The 13,424-nt window shown below is 32.3% G+C and overlaps 1 protein-coding gene across 3 annotated transcripts in view; it reads right to left on the bottom strand.

The window, feature by feature from the left end:
* The window catches only part of chas (chascon), a 71,408-nt gene that overhangs the window by 35,571 nt on the left and 22,413 nt on the right, over positions 1-13,424 (bottom strand). For 2 of the 3 annotated variants that reach the window (XM_013309477.1, XM_013309478.1), the window contains exons 3-6: positions 9,307-9,343; positions 8,888-9,057; positions 8,161-8,260; positions 7,821-8,005 (exon numbers count right to left, since the gene is read on the bottom strand). In XM_013309477.1, coding sequence (XP_013164931.1) covers positions 7,821-8,005; positions 8,161-8,260; positions 8,888-9,057; positions 9,307-9,343 — 492 coding nt within the window. Of the gene's footprint in view, positions 1-7,820; positions 8,006-8,160; positions 8,261-8,887; positions 9,058-9,306; positions 9,344-9,425; positions 9,752-13,424 lie in introns of those variants that run through there. The other variant, XM_013309476.1, reaches the window with a different exon arrangement.

Here is a 13,424-nt window from a genome sequence, read left to right as displayed (position 1 = left end):
ATGGTTGTTAATAAACGATGCACCGCGTTAGTACTGAGTTAAACTTTTTATCAGGAGCTTTAAGCTCGTCGGTGAGTTAAATAAAGTGGTTTCTAAATATAAACAGCGTATCTCGACAGGCTATTGGCAGGTGTGAGCCTAGGACTAGATTTTTTTTTGCTAGCTGTATCTCTTTTTTCCATTTTCCTTTGTATTTTTTCAAGGACAACTTTATAACTAGTGTAGACATATTATATATACATATATATATATATACTGTAAATTTGGACATTTTAGCATTTTTAAATTGCTATACTTATTATTTCTTCTTCATTATAAATATACATAATGCATATTAAAATATTCAAGAAGTGAACAAATAAATTGTGAAAAAAAAGAAAATTAGTTAAAATAGTTTATGTACTTCTAGCACCTAATTGCCAAGAACTTGAAGCGTAATCAGTAGGAAATTAAGATGTCTTATCTAACCTCTGAACTGTTTCCGTCTCTAACTTCGTTAACATTCACCGTTATTTCTAAGATTAATTAATTTTAAAAAATTTCTCATTCGCCGTTACTGGCATGATTAATAACCGTTAATTAATTAGTTTGTTTAGGATACTCTGTCTTGAAATTACGTCCTTATTTATTTTTATTTTTATTTTAAAATAATATATACATATATCTAACGGTTTTTGTATATAAAAATATAATATTTTTATGTACTTTATTGTGTTTATTATTTTGTATATTTACATTTATTAGTCTTTCATTCTTACTTATAACTTCTTCATAAAACTATTTCGCGGAATCATCTTCAACTTTGTCGCTAGTAATTTTTAATTAAATCTCGTGTTTTAATCATAACATTGTTTTAAGGTCAATGTTTAACATTCAGCTATGGATCTTTGTAGTAAAAATAATATTAACATAACTCTTGAACAAGGATTTAGACCAGCGTATCACAAGACAATATTTAAATTCCAACGGATGTTAATAAAGTTGATTCAAAAATTATGACCGACTCAGTGACTAACAAAATTGATGCTAGTGAAGATTCATACGTTCACTAAAAAAATAAGAAAGGCATTAAAGTGATGTGATATCAATGGAAAGCGGACTACCGTGACAGTTTCCACGACACATCGGGGTCGGCCATTGTCGGCTGCGCTTATTGTCTACTTCGCTGCTTAATTGCTCGCCGGCTACATTGAATTAACCTCACCTCAACTATTTCAAACAGATAGAACTTACATAAACAATTCCTTAGTTGTATTTTTATTCCAAGATACAATAAACGAAAATCACACAACTAGGTGTCTTCTCAAAATTCTTAGACTGTAAAGACTATCAGAAATATCATCGTCAGCTCAATATAGTCCCCACCGAGGAGCTCGGAGCCTACCCTAAGTTACGGGTGATTAGGCCATAGTCAACCACGCTGGCCAAGTGCGGGTTGGTTGACTTCACTATCGGAAATATAACTGGCAAACAAACAAATGCAAACGCAGTTGGAGAATTCTGTTCTTCTGTCCTAACATTAATTTCGGATTTAATTTGGATGCCGTTGCATAAAACAAAAGCTAAACTAGTACTTATAACTACACGGCATATTATAAAAATGTAACATTTGCTGATACAGATTTTTGATTTAGATTTAGTCTTTAATGCATCTGTTATTATGAAGGAAATTTGTCATTGCAGACCTATGACAAACAATGAACTTATATACTCGGAGGTATCAACTTTGAAGAATTACTCTTGATGTTGAATATAGAGCTAATAATCGGCGAGCTATCGATACGCGACAAGATTTATGTTCGTTTATGATCGTAAATCCTTTTCCACTAGACGCCTGTGGGTGTGATGTGGGGACACTCTATTTGTTCCAATTCGCTTCTTCAAATTATTCCTACAATAAATAGAGCCCGACCAAATTTTGTATAAAGTGACTAAAAGAACTGCAATTTTCATATTACAATTTAGTCGCTTTTTATGTGCTAAGGGGGAAAAACAAGCGGTGAGATTCTTTATAATTAAGTGATCTATGCCTATAGACAACTACAACACCAGGGGAATTGCAAACGCGATACCAGCCTTCAAGAAATAAGTATGCTCGCTTCTTGAAGGACCCTAACCACCAGTTCGTCATAATCTGGCTAGGAAATAAGTGTACTAATCTGGTGAATGTATGGATAAAAAATTTAAAATCACTAGATCAATAGATAGCTGGTTTTATGAGTGCTAACCAGTTTCATGTCATTGTATCGAATTTATTTTAACGTCCTTTTTGACATTTTAAAACAAGTTTTAAAGTTTACTTAAAAGCAATCGAAACAAAACAATTGGCGATGATGTCATATTATAAATGAACGTAATTATTAGAGCTCAGAAGTTACATTAGTCGGTTGTTATTCCTTATTTGTTTTAATTGATGTCCATTAACTTATTTAAGTTTAAGGTCTCGGTTAATTATTCACTTACGTATGTACACTAATTTTCTCAGTTTAATGATTGTTTAAATTTAGGTTTGTATTATTTTAACTGAATACTGAGTAATCAAAGCTTTTCTACAACAGTTAGGACTGTAAAAATATTTCTTAAAACTATTTAAAGCTTTTTTATTAATCCTATTGGTAACCAATGCTATGAATTAAAAAAAATAATCATATTACAAAAACACTTCTCTTATAACAAACGAAACCGGAATAGCAAAAAAAAAAGAAATTCGTTGAATCTCAGGTTGCGTGATACGTCCAATTTAGTGTGTCTATACGATTCTGTCTGTCCGTCCGAAAACGATGTTGATTCGAGTTTTTTTTTGTAAATACTATCATCAACGTATCGTAATAAATTACAGCGCAATTTATTCGTCAGGTTAATTTGCTTGTTGTTCAATTGATTTAAATTTGGACATGTAGATTGAAAAATTAATCTTTATACGATTTCATTATAAAATAGTTTAATGCGTCAACGGAATATTAAAAACCACAGATATCAGTTTAAATCGATCCACTATAGAATATCTTCAAATCCATCTATCAAAAATTGTTAATATTCTATTTCTTCCCTTTCCTATAGTTTAGTGCCAAAGGTGCAAAGTCGTTAACATTTTATAAATATGAATTCTAAGTGTCTTTAAATTTTCTTGGACTTGCATGTTGATAAAAACACATACTTAAGACAAAAAAAACATACAACAAACAAGCTAAGAGCTTACATATTCATAATCTTTGTCAATGTTGGTATGCGAACTTCAGATAATTTTTCGTAACATCATCTCTAAGACCAGGGATTATCAACCTTTTTGATAAATGGATCTACTTTTTAAACTTATTTTCCATAATTCCTTCGGCCTAACATTAATTAATGATTTATTTAGGAAGACTATGGAACTGTAATAGTATGAATATATCAAATCTAGGAACTCGTAAAGCGTGAGGTTATCAGAATTTTTTTCTGCGGTTCGTATCCAAGGTTCACAACTCCTGTCTTTAGCCTATATCTAAGATTGGATCTAAAGCTGATCACGTGAATTCTTGGGCACACCACACGCGGCTTGTAGATCGTATCTAAACATCTTAAATTATTGCAGTCGCGGCTACCTTCGCTCTTCTCTGTAATATAATCACGAAGCAAATGACCCGCGTCTCACTGGATGTGGCAAATTGGATTCGTTAGCGAACGCACATACTAGTTTTATTTTAAATGTTACACATTTATCAATACTGAATTGCGATTGAAGGTTTATTGGTTTGCATTAATTCATTATACTGCACTTTGATCCCCTTCCATGCTATCTATTGCAATGTTTCCTCTCCTATCAAACGTTACTAGCTCAACGGATGTAACTATTCCATCGTGGTCAACTTTGATAGATTACATTTGAAGTTTCAATGAGATGATAGAAATGTTGGCACATTCATTAATGTAATATATTTGTTAGGTTGCAAGAAGTTTCATGATTACTTAATACTATCAAAAGTTCGTGGGTACTCCATTTTGCATGTCTGCCAAAAATGTAACTATTATAAACTAAACATGGTCATTAAACATTAAGCTTCATTTTTATCCGAGTTAATGTAAAATACAAGAAAATAAAATACATAACAATACTTAAAAACTTTTTACAAGATCCTTAATAATCAAAACAAGATTCTTAAAAAGGAATGATTGCTCACTGGCTAATTTATAAGGTTCCAAAAAGACAATGACTCATAATGCCATATTAGATTTGCAAGGAGTTTGAGGTGTGGTTCTTGCGGCTAAAGGCTCTGTGGTTTTGAAGGCGAGCGTTGAAAGCACTCCGGGATTCTAATGCCCCGAGTGAGGTCAAATTACAGATACCAACTTCTTACATCGCTCGCACAAATTGCTCCACAATAAAAAAGATTTCGGATTGCTATAGTTTTTTTAATGGACGTTTACACGTTCGTAACATGCGTTGTAACCACGTAATAATATACAAGATTTTTACTTTTGTTTGTAATAGAAATTGACATAGTGTCAGACTAAATAATGACAGTGAAAATGTTTCCAAAGAAATAAAAGTACTTGTTCCTCTACAGTATATGAAATAATTCATTGACAATGTTTTATTAAGGTAATCTTACTTAATAATAAAAATGCGAATGATGGATAGATGCTTGTTACAAGGTATATCCAGAACGGCTGCTTGGATCTCTGATAAAATTTGTTGTAGAACACAGTAAGGAAAAACGCGTAGGCTACTATAATCCCGAAAATGTATAAAATTCTTGTACCCCACGTTTGATATTCATATTTACTCCACAATTCCGCAAAGGTATCATCACATCTACATCTTATTGGCATTTAGCACATATATAGTAATTTGCCAAAAGTAACACATGAGTTTCTTTTAACCCTATTTTAAAAAAAATTGCGCAAGAGAAGTCGCAGACAAAACCTAGTAATTTGAATAAAAATAAATAGAGTATCATTTTCGAACACTGTAATCTCTCTTAGAAAATATCGAGGGTTATAAAGTACTAATCAAATGTGTTATAATAAAGCGATTTAAAGCACTTTACGATAGAAGCGTGGGCGCAGCGCCCGTTGATACTTAGCGTGCAAGGAAATTACAATATCAAAATCCCCATCGATTTATGCGAATGATCACAAGTTATTTCACTATAAACCCGTTTAAAAAACATCTTAAAATATCGTAAGCTACTTTACTATTTAAAATATAGATTTACTTCGACAGAGTCATGCTTAACAACATTTGTTAGAAATCTGTCAATTATAAAAACATCCAGTGGCATTTTTGTTTCTGTTAGTCTTCTATTGTTATAGTACAAATATTTATCGTGGGTTTGCAATCAGAAACTTATTGTTTCTTTATTTATTCAAAGACTAGCTGTCACACGCGACTCTATCTGCGCCGAATTGATAAAGAAAACTTATTTAGTATCCTGTTTTTCCAGACTATGTTCTATATCTATGCCAAATTTCAGCGAGATTAATAGATACTTTCAAACATACATCCATCCATCCAAACATTCGCATTTATATTATAGTGAGAAGAAAGATAATTAGAGGGATGATATTATGTTTTATACAGAAGTTTTTGCGATCAAAACCCACACTCAAAAGACATATCTATAGCAAGCTTTTAAAAATCAATAGTGATTTCTATACTAATAAATTATAATTCATCGGCATTTTAATTGATTTAAACAGCCTTTATTCGAATTACGTAATATAGTATAATTATTAATTTCTCCTTTCACATGCATCAACACTTTATGTAGATTTATGAAAATATACGATTTCGAAAGTAAATTATGTCGGAATTGAAAATAAGATTGAATCACTAGTAAACACTAGTTTTATATAAAACAAAACATATTGTTTATTTGCTACTTCTGATAGTTTGTACTATCTAGGAATTTGGCAGTATTCCACATTTAAAGTTGTGAGTAGCTTGAATGTTTGAGACGACGATGAGTAACTACAACCAATAGGATACAGCTTTTAAATGTGTACGACACGAATAATTTTTTTTTATTACTATGCTGTCGTTGAGAAACTTACAACTACCTTGTGAGTTATTTAGTAAGAAAAGGTGTAGTTTATCTCGTTGCAAGGAACAAGACAATTTTAATGTAAGTGGATCACCGCAAAGGGCACTGATTGTACGTGTCAGGAACAAAATTAGTTATTAATTAATATCAACAACAACAAAACAAAAGAACAAAATTAATATCACTGACGTAATGTAAAATAATTTCGAGTACGAGTACTCATAATACACTGATAATACTTGATAATACTTCAGCTAAATGAGTTAGTTATGATAGCATGATTTCATTCCTATCATTGTTAATATTTTACCTATAGAACAGGTTACATCACTATATTATGTTATGCTTTAGTCAGCTTTCGTTCGACCGTTGTAACAGGTTTGCCTTCGACAAATACCCGAATTGACCTCCGCTATAGTATCGGAACTCACGCAATAACCATTATATTACAAATGCTATCACTTCACTACTCAAAATGTTATACAATTTACAGAATTTACCTTCACTTAACCCAGATTTCACTGTTTCCTAATCGAATTAACTTAATTCTTTCTTTCATTAATTTTCAATTCATTAAATGTCAAAACATTTTATTAATTACGTTTAATTAACGCTTTATATTTCGCCCCTGATTATTTCAACTAAAATGGCGACAGGACTTGACTTCACCGTTTAAAATTGATAGAGTTATTTATTGGTTTACTATTCTTGATACTTTTTGAATTCAATAAACATTAAAATGTGTCACAGGCACGTTTGAAATTTTATTTACTTGTGTTATTTATCTTTAAATGGTTTAAAAGAAAAAAATCAAACATAAATAATAGACTGCAGTTGTAAATTGTAAATAAGAGAAAAAAAGTAGTTAAATCGTAAACATTCGATATGCATTTTCGATTGGTTGTTGCGTAACATTTATTTTTTTATCGACTTTACACTTTCACTTGTCTCGTTAACTCTATGCCGGCCGATGCTATGGTGAGCGATGAAATGTTTAATTTCAGTACTATTTTATCATGTTACGTGTAATATAATCAAAACAATTGAATACAACCTCTCATTGTCAAAAAAAAATATTTTAATAAACGCCTAACCACGATTTGACCTGATAAAAAGGTAGAGGTTTTATGTTGTTTAAAACACACTCAATATACGCGCTAGACCCGGAGTTGCCGAAACCGTAACCCCTACTACTAATTTTATTTAAAGCAATTACGAACTTAAACATACTTATATGCAATAAAACTAATAAAACTATTAAATATTTGCAATGCACATTCCCATGACTCCATTAATGGATGTATCAATAGAGTGAACCGAATCAAATCGAACCTTGACATTGTATCAATGCACCGACATCTTATGGCTGTAGATAATGTCATCATAGCGTTCTACAAGACACTAAAAGCGTTCATAAATTGCTCCGTAATATCAAGTTCACGGTGGTCTCAGAAAGTATTTATTAATCGCTGAATTAATTGATGTACTTTGTTTTAATTTAACCATTCTTACGACCAGTTACAAGATTCAATATGTCTATCGTTATTGTATTGTTAAATTAAACAATCCTCAAAAATTAAGAATTTTCTAGCCACATTTTTATTTACTGTTTTCTAAAATGCTTTCGTTTACATACCATATAAATAAAAGTAATTTTTATCATATTGTGTTTAAAGCTATGTTGTTAATGTAATATCTAGTTTCTTAAATTTAAAAAAATATAAAAATATGTTCAGATAACTGTAATATTACATTACTTTTGTAAAGAAATATAACAAATTGCACTGTACTCACGTCATGTGTAGTGTCGCCATGATGAAACCGCTCCTCGGTCTCCCGCACACGTTCGGTGACGTTTCTCGTGAGCACTTTCAGGTCGTGGCTCTCGCGCACTTTGCCCTCCGGATTTGCGACTACTCGGGATGACACCAGCACTTTGCCACCAGATGGCGCTACCTCACCATTACTCGGCGCGAGTTCTGCAAACATAATAAATAAATAGTTATTTTAATGTAATTGATGTCGTTAATAGCAATTTTCTATGGTTTTTATAATTGTCCATGGTACCAAAGTGTAACGTTATTTCATAATCTGGGATATCTATAAAACTAATAATCTGGTTAGATTCACTTACCGTCCTGCAGTAACTCGGTGGCTCCCTCTGCCGCTTCGATCTGCACACCGCCTTTGGTTTTCGTTTCTTCTTCGCCATTTTCTTCATCGGGTACTCGATGCTAAAATATTAAGATTATTTTATGTTAATTATTTTCACTATAAATCTATAAATTACGTCTGATTCCTTCTTTTCATATACTAAACAAAGGAAAATACAGGATACAATTGGAGTAATATAAAGACGCCTATCCTAACACTAATATTTAAGCAACAATCAAATTTTGTACCAGAATAAATTAAAATTCTTTCTATGGTGTAAAGAGTAAGTTTGAACTCGAAATAATGCCTTGTAAGTAGCATCATAATTTACATGTTCTCGTTTGAAGCGACACAGAAATGATTCCATCTCTCACGGCCGAAAACTGATTTGAAGCATGAAGAGTGCGTGAGCTGTACACGATATACAGATGACACTAATGCCGCAAAAACGACCTTTTTGTTCACTCGCTGATTCACACGGTTTGTGCACATTCTTATAGTAGATATATCTACACAATTTTATCGGTCAAAATCTTAAGATTCTTTTACAACTCAATTTAATGTACTTTTGCAAAAAATATTTAATTTAACTAACAGTAAAATTCCACTGCCATGACTCTTGCATTGATATATGCGAGGTGTATACAGTAAAGACCCAACTGAAAAATATGATAAATAAAATATCGAGATTGTAACCACCAATGTACCTCGGTCTGTTGAAAGTTTGTAGTATGCGTATCCTCATTGACAGAAGTAGATATCTTTGGTCCGGAGTCGAGCAGGATGCGTCCATCCTCCAGCACCAACTCGCGCTTCACCCGCGTCGCGATCTGCCGCGTCGTCGTCACCTCGCTCGTCTTGCGCGTCACCCATTCTTCTGCAATGTAACGTAAGAAATGTGTAAGCTTAAAATGAACCAAAGTCGATCCAAACAGAGCCTTAAATTATGTTTGAAAGACATATCACTGTCTTTTAATAATATGCATTGCAAAAAGTTTAATACCTAAAACTTAGCGCTATCTTTAGGAAATTTAATTCACCTGTGTTCAAGAGAATTTTGTTTCGTCTCTGCAGTTATACTACCAATGTGAACATGTCCATAAAATATTTTAAAAATTGTACTTACCTTCCTTTGTTGTAGCAATTACATCCCCAGGTTCAGCCTGTAATGAAAACAAATAAAGATATTTTAATAAACAAAGTAGTTTTTGGAGCACGACAAGTTTTAACAGCGCCATCTCTTACCGAGTAGCTAAAGTTAGAATCGTAGGTCTCTCGATCGGGTGACTTTGACGTGTAATGCATGAGTACACGTGGTCGCCGCTTGATGGCGCCATGATCACTTAATGTAAAAACTGTTACCATCAAAAATCATTCAACACCTATGTTTTAAATAAAAATAATAATTCATTTAATCACTAAGTTAACATTAGAGTTCAGAATTCTTTTAAATTACACTGTGATTTCTTAGGATTTTGCAATGACTAGTTTCTGCACCATGTATTTTAGCACTATTTAACACCTTCGCAATCATTATTTACACAGTTTGGTAAACTAAAACATGAGAATTACCAATTTTACATTAGCACAACGATACACTCAAAAAATATTGCAAAAACATGAAAATCGCCTGTCTTTAGTTCGCGTCAGAAATTGACTGAAGAAAACCAAGGCTTAGCTGCAAACATAAAATTAATGAACCGGTGGATTAACATTTTCTTTTGGCGCACGCGCACCGAACATACTGTATGTAACGCAATGAGTATTCCGCCGGTACGCCGCGGCTTCCGTTGTGCGCACACGTTTGGCCCGTTTAATATATACCTACCTTTTAAAAAAGAACCTACCTACTTAAAAATAAAATCCCAATCGAAAAGTAAATCGACAAATATATTAAAGCACACTACCTAAGATATTAGACATGGTCGACTGTAGCCCTTTGACATAATTGATAAAGCTATAAATTAAGTAAAAAAATGTAGTTGAAACATATTACAGCAATTAAATTAATAAATATAATCCTGAGTTCAATTCATACCTACCAATATGCAAGAAAATATTTGTTTTAAAACAATGTATCGCAATTATATTGAACAATTTGAATGTCTTTAGTAGTGTCAATGTTAATGATCAGCTTAAGTTTATTGACCTTTTGGGTAAATATTTTGTCTCACTTCAAGTATATTACTTTGACAACACTTAGCTTACTATTCATAAATCTTAATTGAAAAGATAAACGCATACGTTTAAAGTTAAATAAAGTGACTATGACGTCATTCTGATGCATGTGTGTGATTCGTATTGAATTCACGGAAGTATTCAACATGCAATTTATCGCAGTCCACGTGGCGGAGTGACATGGCCGCGCCCTTGTACAGTGGGCAACGCAGCGCGACGCGCGAGGCCGGACCATTGTCGATGCACCCGCTGCTAAATGCATTCGCTCATTGTATTCCCCGAATCGGGTCACGGCTGTAACTCCCGCTCCACTGAAGAATTACTATCAGCCATAATCGCATGTCCATTGTTTCTTTTTTTAACATATTACTTATTTTGTTCAGCTGTATGTGGCCAGTAAACTATGCTACACCGAGAAAAAAAAAATAATAACACTGGCGTATGCTATGTGATACTCATAAGCACAGATTTGCATGTAGGGATGTAGCAAATTATGTTATCGCCTTTTTATTATGTATCAAAACCTTGACTTGAAGTCATAAAAGGTGTCATCTATAAATATTATAATATCTCTGAGAAAACATTAAGCTTGATTTTGTCATCACGGTAATACCAAACAATAAAGATTCACGAATTAATGTTTACGTTAAGCCGTTTAAATAATTTCCTATCGTAAACTTTCTAAGGTCGAGTTCATCAAATACATAAGTGCTCAAAAAACCCTTGAGGTTAACACAACAGGGTTGCCACTACGTAGCACTTTGCGAACCGCACAATTTTTTATTCATCTACGTCCACTATCTCTGATGACGACAGCTGAGTTAAAGAGCTGATTAAATTTTGAAGGATATGGAATAAATTAATTCTTGACTTATAAGTTAATTGTAACTACTACATATTCCATTGTTTATTATATTTTATTGTTTATATTCAATATTTATGAAATGTTTTCATAATAATTTGACGATAATTGTCATAATCTTACAATACGAAAACAGCAAAAACTTAAGTTCAAATATATTTTATAATAAATAAAATATTATACTATACTAGAAACAGGAAGTAAAAATGCAACAATATTATCGAGTAACCCCTGACAGTAAGGCGGCAACGGGCTGGTTTGTAAACGAGTCTGAAAGGTCAGACCCAATATAGTCTGATGATTGCCTAAATGATAGATGCATAGGGTTGGCACGCATTCACATTTTAAAACTACTAATAAACGGATATTTGGTATTGAGGTTAGTCGAGAAAAAAAAATTCCTTGGAAGTACAGACTTGTCAGTCCTTTAGACGTTAAAGTTTTTTTGCAAGTATGAAATATGTAAATAGCTATGTTCTTACATAGCATATGTCCGCTTCACAGTTTGTTCCGTTGTTTCATAAATGAGAGTTGTTTTTTCCTTATTTATTATTCTTTATATTTACATTTTAACTTTAATATCTCTGACACCCCTTGTACTATATAAAGGAGCAGAACAGCAGAAATCTACGCACCGTGATTGTTGTTAAAGGTCAAAACTGGTATCTCAATTATAAATAACGTATACTACGACCCCGTAACCTCTCATTCAACTTTGCTTCAACAGAAATTACGAAATATTTTTTAAAGTTTTTAACACTTTAATTAGGATCAGAAAGTAAAAAAAAACTTTTATAACTATTATCACTGTCTTCTAATATAAATTTTGCTTACAAATTGAAAAGTACAATAAACATCCATCCATCTAAACATTCGCATTATAATATTATTAAAGTACCTAAGACTAATATTATTTCCACACTTATTTTAACTTAGGATAGAAATTATTTTAGTCTGAACTACATAATGGATATTTCGTGATCATAAGTTAGTTACCTTTAGTGTTAATCATTTATATTGTATGTACTAAAGTAAATGCATATTTTTTGTCTTGAATTTAATGATTAAATACATGTAAGCGATGTTTGATTGCAAATTGAAGTAGATGTTCATTCCCCGGTTTAATAGAGCTGACGTAATTTACAACCCAGTCTTGATTTACTGGCTAATGATTTATATAAGATAATTTAATATAATGAAAGATGAGTATTCGCAAACTAAGATTATTAGCTCTGTTGCAGTTCAAGTTACCTATACTTTTAGTTATAATAAATCGTCATATTTTTAAATCAGGTAATTTTAATGATCAGATTCTCGTCTACAAAATGTGTACAGTCAGCTACATAAATATACATTCATTAAACTTCAGAAACAGTTTCAAAATATATATACACATATCCATTCCTATGCTCACGACCATGAATAAGATCTTATAATAGAGACGCCCATTTGTATTTTTTAACCGAATGCGTGTACAAATTTCAAGAGTTTTTAGATTGTATAAATAATTATGCAGCTCACTGTACAAGTTATTTCCCGACACTATGTAATTTAACAACGAGTTTTCAGCGTTGTAAAATTGTATAAAACATATCGTCATCTCTCTCATTCCCCTTGGTAAAAAAGAGGCACCAATAAAGTTTTAATATAAGTAATATGGCACTTTAAATTCACTTTTAGACAACAAACAGATAATCGTGATACATTTCTCTGTACACGTTAGAAAGTGAGAGTAAGTCCGAGTTCGAATATCACAAAGTGGCCCATCGACCACCTGACCGAAGCACAAGGCCGAACGTGCGAGATAAGACAACAAATACATCGCTCAACACAAAACACGCAGGCGCTTTATTGTTATAATACTAGCAAAGAAACAATTGAATCGTGAGCGATCTATCATTTTAGCGTTCACAAATACATAAATATAGATTATTGATAATGGAATAAGTACAAGTGAACTAATATAGTAACAAATGGTACTTGCACGAGGGCGAATTATTTATTACGAAATTATTAATGACTAGCTGTCGCCTGCGACTCCGATCGCGCGGAATTATAATAAACTCAATTACTACCCTATGTTTTCATCCAGACTATGTCATATATGTGTGCCAAATTTCATCAAAATCTACTTTCAAGGAAATCCATCCTTCCATCTAAATGTTCGCATTTATAAAATTAGTAACACTAAAGATTACGAATTA

The sequence above is a fragment of the Papilio xuthus genome, unplaced genomic scaffold (assembly GCF_000836235.2).
Source record: "Papilio xuthus unplaced genomic scaffold, Pxut_1.1 DF827777.1, whole genome shotgun sequence".
NCBI classification, from domain to species: Eukaryota; Metazoa; Arthropoda; class Insecta; order Lepidoptera; family Papilionidae; genus Papilio; species Papilio xuthus.
Note: the sequence above shows the minus strand (reverse complement) of the source record. Positions and strands in the feature narration are given on the sequence as shown.